This window comes from Octopus sinensis, linkage group LG20, assembly GCF_006345805.1.
Source record: "Octopus sinensis linkage group LG20, ASM634580v1, whole genome shotgun sequence".
NCBI classification, from domain to species: domain Eukaryota; kingdom Metazoa; phylum Mollusca; class Cephalopoda; order Octopoda; family Octopodidae; genus Octopus; species Octopus sinensis.
Genome location: NC_043016.1, coordinates 29,040,672 through 29,064,207, shown reverse-complemented (window position 1 = coordinate 29,064,207; position 23,536 = coordinate 29,040,672). Strand labels below are relative to the sequence as shown.

Sequence of the window (23,536 nt, the reverse complement as noted above, 5' to 3'; positions counted from 1 at the left end):
AATCCAATATTGATAGGTTTATAAAAGAATGTGTCTGTACAATAGAATATGATTGTATAAAGGGGAAACTGGCTCTGTAATAGAATGTGGCTATATAATTGAAAATCACTATATAACAGAAAGTGACTATTTTATTGTAAAACCTGGTCATATAATAGAGCATAGTTATGTAATATATCATGGCTGTGTATTAGAAAGTAACTATATAGTTGGGTTGTATAACACATCTATATAGTACAGTAGATATTTGTCTAGTGGTTCAATCCTAAAATAATGCTTGATATATAAGCAAAATTTGAATATAAATTCATGATAGAAAAATATGTTGTCAGGTTTTATATCCATAATCTTCTTGCATGTGTTTTGTAACATTGACAGAAATAAAGGATTTCTTTTCAATCTTCAAGTTAGTATCCGTTGCTGTTGTTGTTCGTGGCAGTGGCATTTCGGACAAACAATTTAACTGAGTAAAAGGCATGGACATGTTTATGTGACAGACTAAAATGAGAGAATTCTCAAAACAAGATAAAAATCCATGATTGTTTTCTACAGCTGTTTCAATAGGATAAAATATCATTTATACAATTACAAAATTAGTGTACATAATTAACTGATAGGCTATTTCAATTTTTTTCTCTTGATATCACATTTAAATTAATTGATTATGTATATTAACTATGTAATCAAATAAATGAGGATTTTTTTTTACTCTAACTATTGAAACAGTTGTAGGGAATAGTTAAATTATGAATCATCTGTGTGAAATTTCTACTTCTTTACTTTTCCAAGTACTCTTAACTATTGTTTCAGACCAAATTTTTCTATTTACATGTAAATGTATTCTGCCTTGTAATATTGTATTGTGTTAAATGATGTGGGCTTTCAGATACTGCAAATATACTTTATAATACTTCAGCTCATTATATAGAAAAACATATAATATGCATAATCTAGTATATATAGTAAAACAAGATAAATATTTACAAAATATCTATCACTCTTTAAAATTTCTTCTGCAGCTTGATGCATTTACAAATTTCTCCTTGAAAGAAAAGTTTGGTTTAATGAAAGAAGAACTCACTGAAACTAAAAAAGAATTGGGTAAGTTGATTCTTTCTAATTGTCCTCATATTCAAAAATAGCACTTTGAGTATAGATTTGGTGACTTTCATGCTTTGCTGACATATTTATCCTTTTGTCTCTGAAGATGAACAAATTTAACAGCTTTACTTTTTGAGTGTCCTGAGGTGGTTTTTTTAGGCCACCAATATTGGCATAAAATCCATAGTTACTGTGAGGTTTGTAATAACAGAATCTGGAATCAGTGGGACTCTTGCTTTACATGCTGCCCTCATCTCTTTAGTTTCTCTGATCATTTCTGGTATAGTGATCATTAGCAAGGTGTTTACATGTTACCAGTTACTTAGAATCATCTGGTATTGACTAAAACCTTAATGGCCATCATTGGATGAACAGGTCCCAGTGCCCCTTCAAAATGTTGGACCAATTACACAGCTTATTTTGAATTACTTTACATCATACATTGACCAATGATGATTCCATTGTATTCCTGAAGCTCAGATCACCATTCTTTTGGCATCAGAAAAGAAAAATATTTACATAGAATAGGAACTCACCACTGTAAACTTTATCTCATGGCACTCTAAACTCACTTTCTTATAGTTGCTGTGTGACTGGTAATAATATTTTTCTTCAAAATAATACAAACCAGCACAATTCTCTGACTACTCACACTACCAGACACACTATCTCCACTACCATCATCAATGTGGTGGCGATGGCCATGGAAGTTTTGCCCCTGACCCAATAGACCTACAAGGTATTCCAGGCATGACTATCTAGTCAGTTTTTCAAGCAGTGTGCATCTGGGAATTACAATATCCAGTGTGTCCTTCCATTTTTAAGATGGTTGGATGTGTTTTTGGAACATTTGGTTGCTATTTCTAGAAGTCAAGTAATTCTGTTGATGGTTTCTTGATATCTTGAAATAATTCATGTTACAGGAATTAGTAATTATCGCCTCAAAAATCAAAATTCTTCGTAAGACAGATATTGGTTATGAATATTATCTTTGGTGTTTACATTCCCTGTAACTTAGCAGTTCAGCAAAAGAGACAGATAGAATAAGTACCAGGCTTAATAAAAAGTACTGAGGTTGGTTCATTTGACTAAAAATTGTTCAAGGTAGAGCCCCAGCATAGCCACACTCTAATAAGTGAAACAAGTAAACAATAGCATTGATTAAACTCAAGCTACAAGGGCAATACAAGTTAGAATACACCAATAGAAGGTCCTTTCACAGCAGTAGAGTAAATATTCCAGTAATAACAGAGAATATCTACAATTAAATGGTAAACCAGAAAACAGCTGGGACAGAATGGATTACAAGAATTACTGCTTCCATGTCTGAGATAGCACTGTTGCTACATACACACTACTTTTTCTCTTTGTTTATTGTGTGATTACTACAATGGCCTCTGCTTCTTGTTGCCAAACACTCTGTACAACTCTGTACCCAATAACCCTTCTACACACACACTTGTATCTGTATCTCTCTTCACATAGGACACATACATCAGTGATGTGTGGTATGCGGTATCTATGTTGCAAGTGGATATGGTATGTTAGAGAGGAATAAACTGCATGAGTATTGTTGGGTATGGTGGTGGCAAATAAGTCATTGCTGTACAGTAGGAAGAGAGTAGAGGAGAGCAACTAGGTCGTGGAACATTGTGAAGTTAACAGAACGAGGGGCAGGAAAAACTCCATCAATCAACACACCTGGCAATTGTGAGACCTAACGGGAAGCTCTCAATCTGAGGGATGAGAAACACATAGAACCCTTAGGCCAAAAGTTTCAATTTGAAATTTGCATGCCAAGGCTTGGCTCATGTCAAAAGTAACAACATTGCTTTCATCTAATTCCTCCAAGACAAGCACACACTAGCAGGTAACAAAGAAGAGCGGGTCGTTTAAGGGAGAAAAAGATTCAAGATGTCAAAGGATATCAACTGGTAAGGGCAGATTCGTTAGCATGCCAAGAGAAAAGCTTAGCAGCATTTCATCTATATTCATGTTCTGTGTTCAAATTCTGCCAAGGTCAACTTTGCCTTTCATCCTTTAGAGGTCGATGACATAAAAACCAGTTGAGTACTAGGGTTGATGTAATTCACTTACCCTATCCCCCAAAATCGTTAGCTTTGTGCCAACCAATTACCTGAGAGTTGTTAAAATTTTAGTGTAATAAGAGGATAGTTGGAGAGATTTCTTTTCTTTGGGATAGAATACAGTGTAGTATCTTTCCAAAGATCAAGTTACGTCCCTGTAGAGAGGTAATGAATAGAGTTTGCTCAGGAGTGCAATATTTGAGGATTCACCATCAGAATCAATGGTACTTTCTCTTAGAACAGCTAGTTAAACATGGAATCAATATTGCCTTGCTCTACTGTTTCCAGTTGTACCATTCTTGGTGTAGTACCGCTGTTTTTAGAGGATACAGCTTGAAAATGATTCCCAATAACAACTGCTATGAGATACAATGGAATCCAACCCTCGAGTAAAACTTCAAAAGGCTGTCATATTCATTATGAAGCATGCCCATTGCCACCACCTCTCCAGTTGAGTTATTGGCAGAGATTGAAATAGTGCTTAGCAGCAGCCCATCAATAATGGTTTCCTTCACACCTCACTCGACCAGAGTCCCTTAAACAGTCCTCTCTCTCTCTCTCTCTCTCTCTCTCCTCTCTCTCTCTCTCTCTCTCTCTCTCTCTCTCTTCTCTCTCTCTCTCTCTCTCTCTCTCTCTCTTCTCTCTCTCTCTCTCTTCTCTCTCTCTCTCTCTCTCTCTCTCTCTCTCTCTCACACACACACATTGCTAATTCTTCAATGTTTAATTTTAGCTCTGCTAACATCTTTTTTTTTAATGATTTCTCTTTTAATCAAAACTACTATTTAAATTTCAGAGAATTTAAATGATAAACAGAAAAGCCTGACCAAAGAAATAGAAGACATCAATGCTGCCCATGAAAAAGCTTTATCGCTTTTGGTTACAACTCATAACACCACTCTTATGGAACTAAAAGAAAAACTCAATGAGAAACATATGCAAGAACTATCGCGACGTAAATATACCTTTTTGTTTGTTGTAAAGTCATTTTGGAAATGTATGAATGACCAGAAGTGATTAGTTTATGGTGTGCCGAATTCTTGATATTGTTTCTATTCTGTGGAATTATTTTTACTTCATGTTTTGTACTTGTGTCAAAAAGTTCCCAGACTAGTTATGTTTGATAAAAAAAAAACTTATTTACTCAAGTTTTAACAGCATCTCCTTTGAGAAGGTTACCTTGTGCAGCATTCTGGCCACTTTTGGAATCTAGCCTGGAAGTTGTTTTCCGTAAATGAGCCAAGGATCTTCTGCGATTTGCTCTAGATCTTGACAATGGTGTTAAAATGACAACCTTTGAGCTGCATCTTTATCTCGGGAAAGAGATGGAAGTCTGCAGGTGCTAAATCTGGCAAATGATGAGGAGAGCTCAGTGAGAGGGTGCATTGTCATTTTGAAGAATCCAATTCTTTGTGCTCCACAGATCCGGTTGCTATTTCCAAATGTCCTCCCTCGAGCACTTCAAAATATCATTGATTGTCCTCCAATGAATTTCATGCACAAGCTGATCATTTTCTCCACATTTTTGGGGGTGACACTCAAGTAAGGTCTTCCAGAGATGTTCTTGCACTTTTGAAACTCCCATGCCACTTGAAATATTGCATACAATCCAGTGCTGAAGCATGCTCAATGTCTGTGTAGTAGACTTCTTGAGTTTAACACAAAATTTCGTGTTGGTTCTTTGTTCCAACTTCCTGTCCATAAAAAAAAAATCACAGACCACAGCATACACATGATCACAAAAACACAAATTTTATAACTTGCAAAATAAACACAGTGATGTCACTTGGCACATTGCTTCATGAAGTTCACTGCTAGTTTTCACTGCACATGCAACTATGTATAGCCTTCTGTTGGCATGTTACAGAACTAGCCTGGAAACTTTTTGATACCACCTCATATGTATAGCCACAAGAGGCATCGTGAATATCTTGAGTTTCATCATGTTGTGCTCCTTGAAGAGATTGTCCAATGCCAGCCAGCAACTCCATGTAGTTGTTTTTGCGGATATTTTCATTTAGAAATTGTAAATTCATTATTATTTCAAGGAATGTACCATGCTTATATGTCATCTATTTATTTTAAAGAATCTCTTACACTACCTACATGACTGTGTGCTTAAAAAGCTCACTTTGCAACCATGTGGTTCCAGGTTTCATCCCACTGCATGGCATCTTATTTTACTAAATTCTTTATTATATTTAAAGTAATTGAAAGAAATACAGAGCATCTCAAAATAAATACAGTAACGAAAGGGTTAAAGGAATTTTTTTTTCTTTTGTTGGTCAAAGAAATCAACCTCTGGCTTTGTTCTTTGTAAGCCTAGTACTTATTCTATCAGTCTCTTTTGCCGAAACACTAAGTTATGGGGATAACAAATAGATAGTAAGGGTTTCAAATTTTGGAACAAGGCTAGCAATTAGGGAGGGGCTAGTCAATTACATCAACCCCAGGAACTGACTGGTATTTATTTTATCAACCCCAAAGCGATGAAAGATGAAGTCAACCTTGGTAGGAATTGAATTCAGAATGCAATGGGCCGGAATGAATACCACCAAGCATTTTGTTGAACATATTGTGTGTGAAAAGACCAGGCAGGACAAGTGAGTCCAGCCCACTTATGCATGCCTTCCCTCCCTTGGACACACAAAGACCTGTTGAGGCAAGCGAAGTCGATATCGAACCTCATCCGACGACAGGCACCTATGCCTACCCCCCTTTGCTTGCGAAGACCTGTTGGGGCAAGTGAAATCGGAATCGAAATTGAACCAATCCTATGACTGGCACCCGGCAGATGCCAGGACCCCTGGACTGGAGATACTTAAAAAGCACTATCCGAATCGTGGCCGATGCCAGCGCCGCCTCAACTGGCTTCCGTGTCGGTGGCACGTAAAAAGCACCATCCGAATCGTGGCCGAAGCCAGTGCCGCCTCGACTGGCTTCCGTGCAGGTGGCACGTAAAATGCACCAATCCGACCGTGGCCGATGCCAGCCTCGCCTGGCACCAGTGCAGGTGGCACGTAAAAAGCACCCACTACACTCACGGAGTGGTTGGCATTAGGAAGGGCATCCAGCTGTAGAAACATTGCCAGATAAGACCGGAGCCTGGTGCAGCCTTCTGGCTTCCCAGATCCCCGGTCAAATAGTCCAACCCATGCTAGCATGGAGAACGGACGTTGAATGATGATGATGATGATTGCTGATTCTTCCAACTCACTGCCTTGATGAACAGTTGATAATTTCAGATATTTTTTTCACTAAAGAAAAATTGTTTATGTAATTATTGGCTCATTAGTGAGGTCCTATATCAAAACCTTTTATTTGTTAGCATTTTTAAGGGGTTTTTTTCTCTTTTTTTAATATTCACAAAATTATTTTTAAAACAGGAATGCTAAGTATTTTGTGGTGAGGACTAATTATGTTTGGTTTTTAATTATCACTTAAAATCTATTTTTACAGAGGCAGAGAAATGGCAAAATGATAAAGAAAAATATAAACAGCAAGTAGAAGAAAAGGTATAGTGTGACTTTGATTTCTTTTAAAATGTTTGTATGTGTTTATACATACGTGTGTGTGTGTGTGTGTGTTTATGTGTGTATACTGTTCATGTTCAAACATCCAGGACAAAAATTACCTTACTTAAAAGAACAAGTGAAAGTTGGTAGCATGAAAAGTCTCTGGCCATAGGAAATCTGCTTCAGTAAATTTCATTTCATCTGTTCAAACAGAGGAAAGCAGATGTTTAAACAATGATGATGGTGATAGTAGCATTTAACAAGCTCTAGTTACTTTGTGTTTAAAAGAAATAGTTATTCAAGAATTTTTTGTCAACCTGATATTGAATTTGGTTTGATTTCTTTCAGAATAAAGATATTGACTCTGAACACCAACAGGAATTGAGTTCTCTGCGATTGCGTAACTTGGAAGAAATTAGAACTCTCCAAAGAAAGCATGACGATCAGATGGAACGTAAGTAGCTTGGTGATAAATGGTAATGTTTGCAGTCAGTAGTAGTGGTGTTATTGAAATGCAGCTATAAGATCCATGGGAGTCTTTATGACAACCAGAATTTAAAAAGAAAGTATTTCCTAATAGGAAGTATGCATAGTGTATATAGATGGATGACAGACTCAGGAGGAATTTCCACCGTGTTTTGTGGTCTGCTACCACAACAGCTCCTTTATAGGATCCAGTTAGCTCAAGACATCATCAGGAGGAACCACGTCCAGTTTCAGCCCCTACTCCTCTACCGTTTTGACGTGGTGGGTCCCCGCTTACAGAGGTGTCTTCAGCTCTGGTGTTGGGTGCATGTCTTCTTTCTCCTTCTTTCTTCTATTCCCTGGCCTCTTCGATAATAGGAAGTATGCATAGGGTATTTAGATAGATGACAGACTCAGTAGAACTTAAGACAATTTATCTTTTTGGTATTTAGTTATGTCCCTTCGCTTTTTGGATTCAAATCCAGCTCATACCAACTTTGCCTTTCTTTTGCAAACAAACAAATTATCTTAATTACATGAAGTAAAAATATTTTTCTTTCTTTGTGCACCCAAATGTGTCTGTGCATGTGTGTGTGTTTCATATATGCTTGTGAGAAGGAGTGCTGGGTTTAGCATCATATTCAAGCCAATGAATTTTCTGGTCTCTCAGAAAATGCTTCCATATATTAAAGAATAAATTTGTACTCCTTTATGAAATTCCTTTGTAGGTTCTGGTATGATGTGTGTGTTGTACAAAAACATTGTGAATGTGATTTGGTTTCATTGATCATTTCAACATCTATATAGTTGTGAGCATACATAGACACCTTTTCAGTTCTCCCACTCCTGGAGGGTGAAAGAGAGAGAGAGAGAGAAGGTTCTACTCCACCAAAAATAAATACTAGAACTTTGTTGGTATTCATTTACAGTTGACTACATTGGAACATAAAATGAAGTGCCTGTTTCAAAAACATCTACTCATTTTGGGATATGAACCTGCAACCTCATGGTCATGAGTCAAACACTCTCCCAGATCATGGTACCCTCACTATATGTGTGTGTGTGTGTGTGTGTGTTTCTTTTCACCTCCAACAATAGAGAGCAGTCACCATATTTTATTCCATAACTGCCATCTCTGAAGAGTACAAGGTTACATAATCAGGCTGTTATCTAACACTCCATTGAATCCCTAGTGCAAAACTGATTGGTAAGATTGGGCCATAGTGGATATATAATACTGTACACTTTAACATATATGTATATATAAATGTATGCATGTCATATATACTCTTTTCTTCCCCCAGGACTACACCAACAACATAGAGACAAACTTGCAGAGATTACCAATACTTTTGAAACCATTAAAATGTCATTATCAGTAAGTTAAAATTTTTATTACATGTAAATACTAATATGTAATTTGTGTTGTAGAACTAATTAGGTTTTGCTAATTTTGAGGATAGTGTTAAATGAATTTCTGTTGTTGATGGATATATGAGTGGATTTACTTCCCTTGCTTCTCATGTTGCTCTTACACTGGAAATTAGGTTCACAGGAAAAGCATTGAAGAAAAACAATAAGTTATGATGACAATTAATTATAAACGTAAAGCATTTTGTTTTCTTTATTTAGCAGGGGCACATAACTTTCATCACATAATTTCAAATTTAACTTATGTTCATTGTACCAAAGTCATATCCCTGATTTAATGCTAAATTGTGGTATGGGAACTCACTGTATAGAATAAGCACAGAGTTGTTATTATTATTATTATTAAGTGTTGAATATACTATATTTATTTGTGTTGCACTATTTCATACTTGATTTTTAACTGAAAAAAAACTGGAGTACAACTTATACTTGAGGCAAGGCTAAAACTATGAAGGGTAAAAATTTCATACCATTTATCAGGAAAGGGTAAAAGAGGGGACAGAAAGCAGCAGTAAGTCAAATAAAGAAAGACGGCAATAGCAGCCAAAAGAACATGCACAAAACACAGAATGACACACAAAAAAGAAAAGTAAACCGTAAAAGACATAAAAAGGATAGGGTGCATGGGTAGGGCAGGAGTAGTGTTGATGAATTTTAGGAAACATGGAATTTTTTAAGCATGCTGTTTCCTAACATCTAACTGATAAGGATATATTCCAGACTTTGACAATTCTGAATATGAAAAAAAAAACATTATTTCAAATAATCATAAGTGTTACACCTTTTCTTCTTTTTCTTTTTTTTTTCAGTCCCCCCCCCCAGCCCCCGATTAATGGTAATGTCTTAAATTCTAATAAAACAACATGCAGATAGATCGGCAAAGTAGTTTTAATTTTAATGATTTACTGTTTCATGCATGTTTATCTTTGTTGTGTTGGTCAGCAAATTCTAAAATTACAGTAACTATAGAAGATACAACAAAAATGGTTAGATGATGATGATCATGTTGGGACATGTTGTCTCCAAGGAGAGAAAGTAGTAGGAACATAATTATTGAAATACTCTTTTACTCTTTAACTTGTTTCAGTCATTTGACTGTGGCCATGCTGGAGCATCGCATTTAGTTGAGCAAATCGACCCCAGGACTTATTCTTTGTAAGCTTACTACTTATTCTATCGGTCTCTTTTGCTGAACCGCTAAGTTACAGGGACGTAAACACACCAGCATTGGTTGTCAAGTGATGTTGGGGGGACAAACACACACACATACATATACACACACACATATATATATATATACATATATACGACAAGCTTCTTTCAGTTTCCGTCTACCAAATCCACTCACAAGGCTTTGATCAGCCCGAGGCTATAGTAGAAGACACTTGCCCAAGGTGACACACAGTGGGACTGAACCCGGAACCATGTGGTTGGTAATCAAGTTACTTACCACGCAGCCACTCCTGTACCTTGACTGTCTTTACATAAAGTTCAAATTTTGATAACAACTACAAGAATTTGCAAGCTAATGAAAGAAACTCTACTGGGTCAGTCACTCTATTAGAAATAGCAAGGAAATCTCACTTAAATCTCACCTCACTGTTTTAAAACACTGAGGTATACACTGGGTAAAACAGTCCTAGATTGACTATGACTCATTGCTTAACATTTGTCTTCCATGCTGGCATGGATGGGACAGTTTGACAGGAGCCAACCAAGCAGAAGCCTGCACCAGACTTCTGCAACTGTTTTGGTAGGGTTTTTACGGCTGGATGCCCTTCCTAACACCAGCCACACATCAGCATGGACTTAGTGCTTTTTATGTGGCACAAGCACAGGCAAGGTCAAGTTTGGCAAGGATTTTACAGCTGGATGCTCTTCCAAATGCCAACTACTTATAGTGTAGACTGGGTACTTTTAAGTGGCACTTGCACTGACAGGGTCACCAAGTACTTGCAAGACAAAAAAGTGACTGAATAAAGAAAGTGGGTTGGTCATGGCTTTGGTGTCTTTAATCTTAAGTCTGTTTCATCAGGTTTGACAAGAGGTGAAAGAAACTATGGTATCAACAGGAGCCAGAAGGCTTTCTGTGGTCACTGGACTAGGTAAAAATAGCAGTCAAATCTCCTTCAAATCACATCATATTGCCTTAAAAAGGGTCTGACTGGATACTGAAGTCCTAGAAAAAGTGTGTAACTGGAAATTGGAGGTGGTCATTAATTAGTCCTGCTTTGTCAGAACTCTCAAAAAGGTTTTATTCAATTTGTATTATTATTATTTTTACTATTATTTTAATGTGAAATTGTAATTTCATCTTTCAATTTATACAGAATAAAGTTGAATCTTTATGTGAAGAATGTGATAAATTAAGAAAGCGAGCAGCCGTATGTGAAGAAAACCTTGAAAAAGAAGTTGATGTAAGGATTCATGTATGCATCACCTTATATTCTCATTACTGGTTTGAAATTCAATATTTATATATTAATCATTTCATTTAAACATAATATACTCATCCTTCAGTAAATTTCAGTGTAAATTTCTTCAACCCTTTAGCATTCAGGTAACTCTACCAAACATAATGCTTATTTATTCACATTATTTTGAATTAATCATGCATTATCATGTAGCTTCAAAATTTTGATGATGTAATAGTTTTATTTTTAAGAATGACATAGGTTCAGCATGAGAAGCTGGATCTGGCCAAATTGAACATAAAACAAGTATAATATTTTGGCTGGATATGTTCATTTTAAATGCTAAAAGGTTAAAGAAACAGAACAAAAAATACATTTCCAACTATAATATATTCTTTAGCACTTGAGTGGTTTCTATAAGTCGTTTCTAAATAAGGCATGAAACCTAGATGTTTTAAGTGGAGGACAACTGAGAATTGTAACATTCATGTGTTTTCTAAAACAAAAATTTTCTTTTTAATTTAAAAAAAAAACTGTTTCATGATACAAAGTAAAATATCGATTTCTTTTATTGGCCACAAGGGCCCAAGACATGGAGGGCAATATCAAAAGACGAGTTCCAGCACACAAAAATAAAACAAATACAAAAACAAGCAAAAAACAGGTGGCGGGGTTCACATCATTCAAAGGGAGATGCTACCACATTAAGGGATATCACAGAGGATATATAATAGAAATTAGATAAATAAATAGAATCCTCAATAGCAGAGAAATCCACTTAGGGTAATCCAGGGTAAACCCCACACAAAAATCCCAGATTACTCTGCCATCCTCAAGGCATTGGAAAGTGCCCTCTTCCAGTTTCTTTCCCCTTGCTTAGAAAAGCATACTCAGTCGGTCCATTCAGTCTCACCAGTCTTGCCACTGTCAACCACCTTTTGATAAACACAGTAGAAGGCAGCACCTCCCTCTCTACCTTCACCTTTCTCTTCAAATGATATTTGAAGAAATTGATGAGGGCTTAATGATTACCAAACAAAAAATAAAACTCTATTTCAATTTATTTTCTACAAGGCATCTTATTCCCTTCATTTGTGAAAAACCTCATTAAGAATCCCTTTGTAACTTTGAAAAGTGTTAATTACTTTCTAATTTTGGTGCTGTACCAACAGTTTTGATGGGGAGGGGCAAATTGATTGCATCAACCTCAGTGCTGAACTGGCACTTAATTTATTGACCCTCCAAATGGATGAAGGGCAGTCAGCCTCAGTGATATTTAATCTCAAAACTGTAAGGAACCAGAAGGAAGTTTACTAAGCATTTTGTCCAGCTTGGTAACAGTTCTGCTAACTCAATGCTGTTAATTAGCTTGATGTAAACCCCTAGTGCTTTTCAAGTTACAATAATGAGCTGAAGTAATTATTATAGCTCATGTAGTTATGAGCTATCACCGACTGTCATAAAGCTTTTAAAAAACAGAAGTCAATGTATTCAACCTAACCACATTCATATATTTGTTTATTTATATTGTACACTCTTAATGTGTACACTGTCTCATGCACCAACTAAATTTCTCTTCTTTTATATTTCTTATTGAAACAGAATGCTCTTGAAGTGTACAATCACCTACCCCAAGAAATAGATAGCTTAAAAGCTGTTATTGATATGAAAAACACGGAGATTCAGAATCTTAATAAAGAAAATGGTAACTTGAGAACTCAGGTAGGTGTCTGTTAGTGTTTACAAATTCATTAACTTTATTTTTAATTAAGTTTTTTTTTCTTTTTTTTGAATTCTCTCATCATGAGAGTTTGCAATTTAAAAAGCAATAACAATAAAGACTATAAAATATATACATTAAAATATTTTGTGACTGTATCCTTATTGAGAAAACTGCCTAAGTGTTTCAATTCATTTTCAATGTAGTCAACATTGCAGAGATGTTTTACTAAAATATCTGTCTGTAATTATTTTTATTACTATATATATATATATATATTGGTAACTACACACATTTTTTTCTCTCCTTGTTTTTTCTGTGTCCCTTTCTGTAGAAAAGCGTAGGCTCGAAACACAAAAGACTTTTTCTATTCCTGAGCATTATACTAATACATCTGTTTGTTTTGTACACCACCTGCCTTCGTCTTTTGTTTTTTTCATAAACTCTCCCTATATATATATACACACACACACACACACACACATATTATGATGTTGTTAATCAACTAATACATGTTTTATGTTGATGTCAACTAACTGATATATATATATATATATATATATATGTGTGTGTGTGTGTGTAAATGTATATATATATATATATGTGTGTACTTGTGCATATCTATATTTCTTGTCTCACTCTCTTTTTCCTCTCTCTCTCTCTCTCTATATATATATATATATATATTTACACACACACACACACATATATATATCCATGTACCTCCCCTATAGCAAGACACTTGTTTCTGCCTCTCTGTCTCACTCTAACTTTTCATCCTCTGACATGTTATTGTGGTGTACCCCTTCTCCTCTCAAAATTCCTTATCTTACAAGTTACTTGGTGGTCCTACCGGTGTTGATGCCAGTTCACACTGTAAAGTGATTGGTGTTCGGAAGGGCATCCAGCTGTAAAAACCTTGCCAAAACTGATCTTGACTGGGATGGTTGATGTTAGGAAGGACATCCGGCCGTAAAAACCCTGACAAAACATACACAGTATCCTGGGATAGTCTTCTGCCTGGCCAGCTCCTCTCAAACCATCCAACCATCTGCGTGGAAAGCGGACATTAAGTGATGATATATATGTGTGTGTGTATGTGTATCTGTGATTGTCTCCCTCTAACTAAAAATTCTTCAAGGTTTTGTTGCTGGATAACCACATTTCAATGACTTTAACAAGTAAGATTAATGATAAAAAGCATTTGTGTGTGTGTGTGTGGTGTATATATATATATATATATATATATATATAATATATATATATACATATATATACACATATATATACACATATATATCTCTTTCTTTCTCTGTGTGTGCATGTGTCATCCATTTTCCATGCTGGCATGAGCTGGCCAGTTTGATAGGGGCTGGTAGATTCTGTTGTGGCATAGCTTCTACTGTTGGATGCCCTTCCTAATGCCAACCACTTTACATTGTGTGCTGGGTGTTTTTTTTTTTTTATGTGCCACAATCTATAAAGGACAAGTTTGTATGTATGAACGACAGCAATTTTACCTAGCTTGATGTACAGCAAATCAGCACAGCTCGCGCTCCCTTGTCATTGCCTGCAGTGAGGCCCAGCATCCAAAAATCCCTTCTCACCATTTTGTTCTACGTCTTCCTGGGTCTATCTGTGTGTATATTATGTTTATGTTGATATATATATATATATACATCATCATCATCGTCGTTTAACGTCCGTTCTCCATGCTAGCATGGGTTGGACGGTTCGACCGGGGATCTGGGAAGCCAGAAGGCTGCACCAGGCTCCAGTCTTATCTGGCAGTGTTTCTACAGCTGGATGCCCTTCCTAACGCCAACCACTCCGTGAGTGTAGTGGGTGCTTTTTACGTGCCACCTGCACAGGTGCCAGGCGAGGCTGGCAACGGCCACGGTCGGATTGGTGTATTTTATGTGCCACCGGCACGGAAGCCAGACGAGGCGGTGCTGGCATCGGCTACGAGTCAGATATGTTGTTGAGCAATTGTGTGTGTGTGTGGTTGGCGCAAGTTCCCTTTCAGACATAAGGTGATGTGGTAGTGAAATGACGCACTAGATAGAGATATACAAGTTAACGAAGGCAACAATGAAAGCCAATATGTCTACTAATTCTGAGCTAAAATTGCAGCCACTGGCATTGATTTGACTTCTTAGACAAATATTACATTACTATTCCAATCAAAGTAATATGAAAATAAATACCATCTCTCCGGCACTGAAACAAATGCCAGAAACGATTAGTAAAAATGATATTCCTCAAACATTTAGACAATTATCTAAATTGACAACCACATAATGTGCAAAAGTTTGATTACTTACCACAGCCAGCCAGGCTAAAAATAAACAGCCATGGCTCCTCAGATTGGAGTTTTTAACTTGAGGAAGGTCAAAAAATGCAGAAATCGTTTCTTCATGAATATTTTTAAATAAGTTCAAGTCTAGGGGATCTGTTAGAGCAGAGCTTATCCCAGTCTTTGTTGTGTATAAGCAGCTATTAGTACAAAACTCACTCCTGAATGGACACCAGTCCATCACAAGAGTACTTCTGGTACTTATTTTCAACTAGATGGACGGAAACTTTTTGTTTTTGATATTTTGCTTGCTGAAGGAAAGGGATAACCCATGACTTTTGCAGGAGCTCTGAGACCCAGTGAGTTTGATGCTTATAATGTTCCATTTAAAGTGTTGCAAGTCAACAGCTGCAGGAAAAAGATTCCAGTAGGATGGTGTTTGGCAGGAAGTGGGGCGGGTGGTATTGATTAGAGTGAGTCAGGGCAGGGTGGGTTACAATAAGCTATACAAGCTATATAGAGGCAAATGTGTTGCGGTACATGATTGGAGACGGTATGAAATAATCGGCCCTGAGGGGCAGGGGCTGGATTGTGTCTGTTAGTGATTGAATTCCTATCAGTTGAGTGGCTCTTCCCTGCTTTCAGTCCAGGATGTTTAGAATAATTGCTTGGTATATTGGGACTCCGTATGTTTTTCTAAAATCGTTTAAAATTATTAGAAAACATGTTAATTTCTAAAAATTACCTTGTTATTGAACGTAGTAACATTTAAAATGTTTTTTTTTTTTAACGCTATGTTCTTTGTTTTATAGGCAGCAGAAATACAACCAGCTCTAGAAAAGATAACATTACTGCAACAGAAGATTGAGAATTTGGAAGCCATATTACAAATTAAAACTGACCATGAAAAGTAAGTTTTATTAATTATTTATTAATTAATTGATCTGTGTTTCTTTCCCAACTCCACACTTTGCTCAGACACCAACAACCAGTTTCCCTTTTATTCCCCATCATATTGTTAGGAAATCAGTTTCTGCCTACCAAATTTCTTATAAAATATTGATTAAAATAGTGCTATAGGAGACATTTTCCCCAAATATTGTAAATCTGAAATTATGCGGTTGTAAAGTGAATTTCTTTAGTGCACACCTATACAGTATTTGATGCTCAACATATCTGCTAAAATTCAATCAGTTTATCCATTGATTATCTTCAGATAGCGTATTCTGAAACTAATACTTAACTGTAATGTATGCGTGACGACAGTTGGTCTCTATATACCAAATCATTCTGCCCCAAAACACACACTATATCATTCTTCATACACATAATTAGAAATATCACACAGAGGACCATAAAACTAGATACAGTATGTTTAATGAATGAATAAAAACAAGGGGGGAAACACAAGAGGGACAAGTTTTCACAAAGGTATTATTAGGTTTATGCTTGAAAAGAAAAAAAGAAAAGGGTCTTCGACATTTTGGACATTAAATGCTTCATCAGAAAATGTTGAAGGCTGGTGGGAATGCTGTTTTATGGGGAGGAATTGAGAAGAGAGATAAAGGTTGGAAGTTGAGTGCATATGAAAGAGTATCTGTATAACGAGACGGACATAGGGGTATGTGTTTATATATTTGTTTATATATATATATATATATATATATATATATATATATATTTGTGTGTGTATATATTATATTGCTGGTTCAAATACTACTACACATCCCCAAATCATTTACATATAGTATACATATGTTTGTGTCTGTATGTGTGTGTGTATATATATATATATATATATATATATATATCAGTGGTTCAAATACTACTGCTCACCCAAAAATATTTTTTTAATGAGAAAACAAAATAGTTTTCTGCCTCCATATAATTCTTTATTTTCCGCAATTGTGTTGGATAAGTTTTAAATGTTGAAAACTGCCCTGATGTTATTAAACGGAGCAATTTGTTTTCACAGCTCTCCAACATAAAACACCTTACTTTATATAATACACACCTAACAGTGTTATTGGCTCCATATTGTGTATATTTATATAAGCCTTGTGTATAACATGTATAAATCATGGGGTAATATATCTAATAGTTGTACCTTCTCTATATTTGTGTTGTTCATTTTTATAAGAACATTTATACATAGTAAAACCTTTTATCAAACTTTTTTCATTTTCACTTTTAATATTTTTTGTTATTTCTTTTTTTTCTTTCTCAGGCAATTAAACGAGAAATGCCAAAGTTTAATGAGGAAGTTTAATAAAGAGAATCGGGCTAACAAACGCATGTCGATGGAATTTGACAAACTGAAATGGCATATGAGTCAAAGTGACCTTTCTGGTTCACAGGAAAATATCTTAAAGATGTACAGCTGTTCACCTTCTGGTAGTGAATCCGGATCTCCCGATCCTACTCAGAGATTCAGTCGGTCACCAAAACATTGGGATTATGATGATACCTCTGGTGATCAGCTATCTATGTCCGTTTCTTGTGACGGATCAAATGAACTTAAAACAAGGCGGAGAGTGGATACATTCTTGGTAACTGATAGGATCTCTCCTCAAAATAGTCCAAAATATAAATCCAACTCAGTTCGTATGTCTCAGTCGTGGACAACAAGTGACGATCAAACAGACCTATTTACTTCTACACAATCAACTAACACAGACACCACTACTACCACCGCCACTTCCACCACCACTACCACCACCACCACCACACACGCATACTTGCCATCACCTGCTGAATCAACAAAACCTATATCATCTGAAAATTCAGATATAAACACGTGTCCAACTAAAGAAGAGTCTTCATCTACTTGATCTCATTTTTTTTTTCTCCCCATTGTTGAACATTTTTTGTTAACTTATAGGCAGAAAAGTTTATGCATAGATTAGTTGTTTCAAATTTTTTCCATAAATTTGTTTAAAACGTGTTTCAAATAATTTAGATAACTTTTATGATATTGGTTCACAGTATCTTTTTGAAGGAAGGCATTTGTATTTTTCATTAATCATTATTCAAAATAGGTAAAAAAGAAAAAAGACAAAATTGTCAAAGAAAAATAAGCTTTCTATTCAAAAATTTACAATTCTGTAAACAAAAAAATATTAACAGTAGGAAAATGTTTTGAATTTTAAATAGGAAATTTTGAAAGATATCAAAGCTAAGTCTTTCGAAATTCTACACAGAATCTCTTTTTATTAAGAATAGTAGAAAACTACTAATTAATAAGTGACTAATTAATAAATGCTATGGAAATAATGAAGCAATCATGTTGATCATGTAGACATTTCTGCTGAACATGTAATACGGCCCGAATTATGTATGTATAAACTTTTTTTCCCATTTTTTTTTTTTTTTACTATATAGATGTGTGTAAATGTTACTGTGTATATTATTTAAATTCCACCTTAAAAAAAAAAGGAAAAAAAAACTGTTAAAAAAATTTAACCTCTAAGAGGTCTCCTCGAGGTGGAAGTCAGTCCTAGGTTTCGAACCTGAAATTTGAGTTGTTTAATTTAAGATGAATTTGTTTTGGATATACCTCACAAATAACTAGAAATAAGTGAGCAAACTGATGTCTTGACTGTCATTTGGAGTTGAACTTGTACTGTGTGCTTGAATATAACACTGAAATTAATAGCTAAAAAAAAAAATGGAAAAAAAAAAAGGATTATATATATATATATGTATGTATATATGTATATATATAGATGTTGTCTTGCAATCAATCAGAACTGCCATAATTCTTGAAAGAATCATATCAACAAAATATTTATGAAATGCCACATTTCAGAGAAAAACATGAGGTTGAAAGAAGAAAGAAAAAAAAAAAACATAGTTTACAAGATGGTAAATATTCTTTTCCAAGAATTTATATCCAAGAATATATTTACAGGCAAAATTACACCGATGTATGAATCTATATCACAAGTCATTTTCAAACTTATAATTGGGTTTGGTGTAAGCTGCATTGTAAAACACGGGATTATAAATTGACTCTACGGCTTTCATGAATGAAAGAATGTAAAGTAATGTAAACACAAGAAAATCTGAAACAATGGAACTCCCAGAATTTTCAACTTCATAACAAACCATGTTGGGAGTGGAACTGATATCGATAAAAAAAGACAGAATGAAGTAAAAAGGCAGCTCGTTAAAGATTGTTTGGACAGTGAGCTCTAAATTTATTTTTGCTCATTATCAGTAAGACAAATTGCCATCTTATTTTGAACTATCTGGACAGACTTAACTTCTTTTCAATCTTTCTGTAGCTTGTATTTGTCCTTAATTACCCTATGTCGTTAATATTATTATCATTATTATATTACCATTTGTTGTTGTTGTTATTGGTCAATAAAATTAAGGCAATTATTTCTGACTTCTTTCTTTAATTTTTTTTTTCCCAACTGTATGTTGTGTGTCTGTGTATCACCATCAGCTTTTAACATCTATCTTGCATGTTCACCCAACAAGCCAAAGGACAGTGTCGAGCTCCAATATCTGTTTTGGCATGGTTTCTGTGGTTGGATGCTCTTCCTAACTCTGACTGTTAGAGTGTACTGAGCACTTTTTTTTTTTTTATCATGTAACTTGCAAAACTAAGGTCCCTTTGGCTGAGTGAGGCTACAGTAGAGGAGGAGTAAGTATTATGCTTGATGTGATGAGTAGTTAAAGTATGAAAGAGACCTGAACAAGTTTCTTTCTGCAGACAAGACGTATAGCTACTCATATTATAGAAGAATGGGTGGGAGTAGCTGGAAGATAGAGGAGAGTAGGTGATGACAAAAGAATTGGGTTAAGTTGAGGTGTAAATGTAGTGAATGATGAACAAAGACAAGAATAATCAGTAATATATATGAGTTGGGACGGGTGAGTTTGGGAAGAGTTGGTGCTGACTAGCAGTACAGAAAAGAGTGAAGAGCAGTAGAACAGTAATCTTAGATAAAGTAAACAGGAGAAGGATGTGGGAAAGGTAGATAACATGAGGGTGGTTTCATTGCCAGAGTGAGATGAAAAACATAGTGAGTAGGGAGGGTGAAAAATGTGTGGAGATAGGGGGCAAGTCAACAGGAAGTAGTTCATTGAAGAGGGATATATATATACACACACATATGCTGTGTCCTCTACTGTCAAAACGGTCATAGAAGTCCCGTGCAATCTTCTGCCTGGTCAATTCCTGTTAAACCATCCAAAAATATATATATGTAAACACATACCTCTATGCCCATCTTGTTATACAGATACTCTTCTTCATATGCACACAACTTCCAACCTTTATCTCTCTTCTCAACTCCTCCCCATAAAACAACATTCCCACCAGCCTTCAACAATCTCTGATGAAGGACTCAATGTCCAAAATGTCAAAGACCTTTTTCTTTTTTTCCTTTTCAAGCGGACATTAACAATGATTATGATACATATATATAAACATGCCTGGCCATGAAGAAATATTATCTTGCTTTGAAAGAGGGGAAGAACTGTTTGATAGGAAGGGCATCTGGCCATAGAAAGTCTTCCAATGAATTTCATTTGGCTCATGGAAAGTAAATCTTAAAGTATTATATATATACTTAACATTGTTGTATTTTTCATTATACACATTCTTTTATTACTGGTGTGTTGAGTGTTTCATCTTATTGCTACAATGTACTGTAGATTATATTTGTAGCCTCTTTAGCCAACACTGTGTGTTAGAGCAATTGTAATCAATGTGTCTATACAATAAGTCCAAGGATAGAAAATGAAAATGAAAACAGCTATACCCATGTTGGAATCATCATTAGCAACTTCATACTTTTCCCATTCTGGTTTTGCTTCATATTTGCTTCAAATTTTGGCACAAGATCAGCAAATTCATGAGAGGGGTTAAGTTGATTACACTGACCACAGTGTTCAACTGTTATTTTATAGGCCTTGAAAGGATGAAAGTCGACTCTGACAGCATTTGAACTCAGAATGTAAAGACTGACAAAATGCCACTAAGCATTTTACCCGCCACTGTAACAATTCTGCCATCTTCCCATCTATATTTTGTTTCATATTGCTTATACTCTTTCCAACATGTTTTACTTGTCTAACTTCATTTATTTATTCATTTGTATTTCCTATTTATCTCTCAATCTTCCTCATTTTATCTGCATGCTTTTATGTTGAGGTGTTACACATTTTTATTCTCTCAATCCTTTTTGTTGAAGAGCGTATGCTCGAAATGTCAAAGACTTTTCCATTCTTCCTGAGTGTTAAACTAATACACCTGTTGTTCCTTCACCTGTCTTTGTCTTTTATTTTCTGTAACTTTGAACTAATATATATATATATATATTATATATATATATATATATATATATATATATATATATATATATATATATATATATATATATATAAATTGAATGTCATGCAGCCTTGTCCACAGTATGTTCTTATATTTATATATATATATATAATATATATATATAAACCATCCATTTTCTACACCCACTACTCTTGGAAGAGCCATGAGGGTAGTGTCCTCTGGCACTTCCTCCATAAGGTCCTGTCAGAAGCAACCATTGTACCACTTTGCAGTTTAATTCCCAAACATGACCTACTGAAACTTTTATTACAACCATTTCATTCTTGGTCTGCTAGATCTCCTCCTACAAGTAGGCTCAGCTTTAAAAAAATCCATCTTGCAATTCTTTCCTGCAATAGTCTAATCACATGTCCGTAGTACCAGAACTGTGACCTCTCCATGCAAAGCAGTAACAGCTCAATGTGAAGAGATTTCTTATCTCTAAACCTTGTGTGTATAAATGTATGTAAAAGTAAAGATCCTCTTTGGTCATGAATGACCATGGGATTACACCCAGAAAGTTCCCTTCCTAGGCACAAGTTCAGGCAAGATTGTTTTATGGAAGACCAGCAGTTGCCCATACATACCAACCCTCCTCTACATGCCACTGATGTTATCCGAGGGAAAGGCAACGGCCGATACAGCTTGGCACCAGTGACATTGCAACTCATTTCTACAGCTGAGTGAACTGAAGCAATGTGAAATAAAGTGTCTTGCTCATTAACACAACACAGCCCAGTTAGGGTATCAAACTCACAACATCACAATTGTAAGTTCTACGCTCTAACCACTGAGCCATGTGCCTTGAAATATGTACATTGTACAATTTTTCACAGGTTGGTTTCTTTTAAAGTTTAATTAATTTTAATATCTTCCTATTCAAAATTAGAAACTGGGTACTAGTACACATCATGTTTGGCAGGCTCACTTTTGGAAGTTTTGATTTTTAAGTAAAAAGACTCTGCTTCTTTGTGCATTCACTTTCAGTTTAACATCCAAACTCAATTAGCTACACACTGAAATTATGCAAACTTTGAAGTAAAATAATTTTAGAGCAAGAAATACAAAAGATAGGTGCAAGTTAACAAGCTTGCTTCCCAACCAACCATGCAACTTTGGGTTCAAATCTCACTGTGTGGCACCTTGAGCAAGTGCCTCTATAGCTCTAGGTTAACCAAAGCTTTGTAAGTGAATTTAGTAGATAGAAACTGATTATGAAACATCTATAATAATAAAATCAAAATTCTATCTGTCTGTATGGGTCCCCCATATCTCAACCTATATTTGCTCTACATAGATATATTATACCTTTTTGAAATCAGGATGATCCCGGGGTTGACAATCTGCCCTTCATTTGGTTCTTGAACATCCAGCATAGGAATCTGATTTGAAAACATTTGGGTTACTATTTCTAGCAGGTAAAGCTTGGCTGATTCATGCCATCTTGGTGGCATTTGTCAGATGACATCAGAGATCAAGGGAAAGATAAAAATGAAATTTGTTTCATCGAGAAAAGCACTTCAGGACAGATAGGCCAACAGTTGGAATTCAACTTGGGACTGGAACAATAGAACGATTGCATTATAGAATTAATTCTCATCCATCCTTAACCTCTGATCAAACACCACTGAGGTATATAGTCATTTTACATGTATTATAGTCATGCTATTTAGCTCTCTTAAGTTTTGGGCCAAAGGCCCAGTTAACCCTCTGCAGGGGGTAGCTTAAAATTCCACAAGGAATGCAGCTTTTAAGCTAGTTGTTGATAAATAAGCATGCTAACATTTTTATAATGAGCTTGCTAGCAAGCCAAAACTTTGAAGACAATGTCACCTGTCATTTTGTAAAAGTTTAATAAACATGTATTCTACTAAAAAATATTGAATGATTTATTCAGTTTAATGCTAAATTGTTTATATGAATGTACTTGACATAACAAACAAATAATATATTATTTGTGTGTTTCAGTGTTCCTTCATTTTAACATCATGATAGTTGTAAATGAATGTCATTCAAGTAATACTGTTTGTTTCTAGTCTTCCCTGAAAAAACATGCCTGGCCATGGTGAAATATTACCTTGCTTGGAAACAAGTTAGGGCTGGAAAACAACAAAAGGGGTATCTAGCTGTCGAAAATCTACCTCAGCAAATCTTATCTGTT

The 23,536-nt window shown here is 35.4% G+C and overlaps 1 protein-coding gene across 5 annotated transcripts in view; it reads left to right on the top strand.

The window, feature by feature from the left end:
• LOC115222505 (calponin homology domain-containing protein DDB_G0272472) overlaps window positions 1-19,412 on the top strand; it is a 281,038-nt gene extending 261,626 nt beyond the window's left edge. For 4 of the 5 annotated variants that reach the window (XM_036511598.1, XM_036511597.1, XM_036511595.1 and 1 more), the window contains 9 exons: window positions 1,020-1,101; window positions 3,982-4,140; window positions 6,645-6,700; window positions 7,049-7,154; window positions 8,470-8,543; window positions 10,927-11,025; window positions 12,613-12,732; window positions 15,839-15,936; window positions 17,254-19,412. In XM_036511598.1, coding sequence (XP_036367491.1) covers window positions 1,020-1,101; window positions 3,982-4,140; window positions 6,645-6,700; window positions 7,049-7,154; window positions 8,470-8,543; window positions 10,927-11,025; window positions 12,613-12,732; window positions 15,839-15,936; window positions 17,254-17,857 — 1,398 coding nt within the window. In that variant the 3' untranslated portion in view covers window positions 17,858-19,412. The remainder of the gene's footprint in view (window positions 1-1,019; window positions 1,102-3,981; window positions 4,141-6,644; window positions 6,701-7,048; window positions 7,155-8,469; window positions 8,544-10,926; window positions 11,026-12,612; window positions 12,733-15,838; window positions 15,937-17,253) is intronic. The other variant, XM_029792736.2, reaches the window with a different exon arrangement.
• The last annotated feature ends 4,124 nt before the right edge of the window (window positions 19,413-23,536 follow it).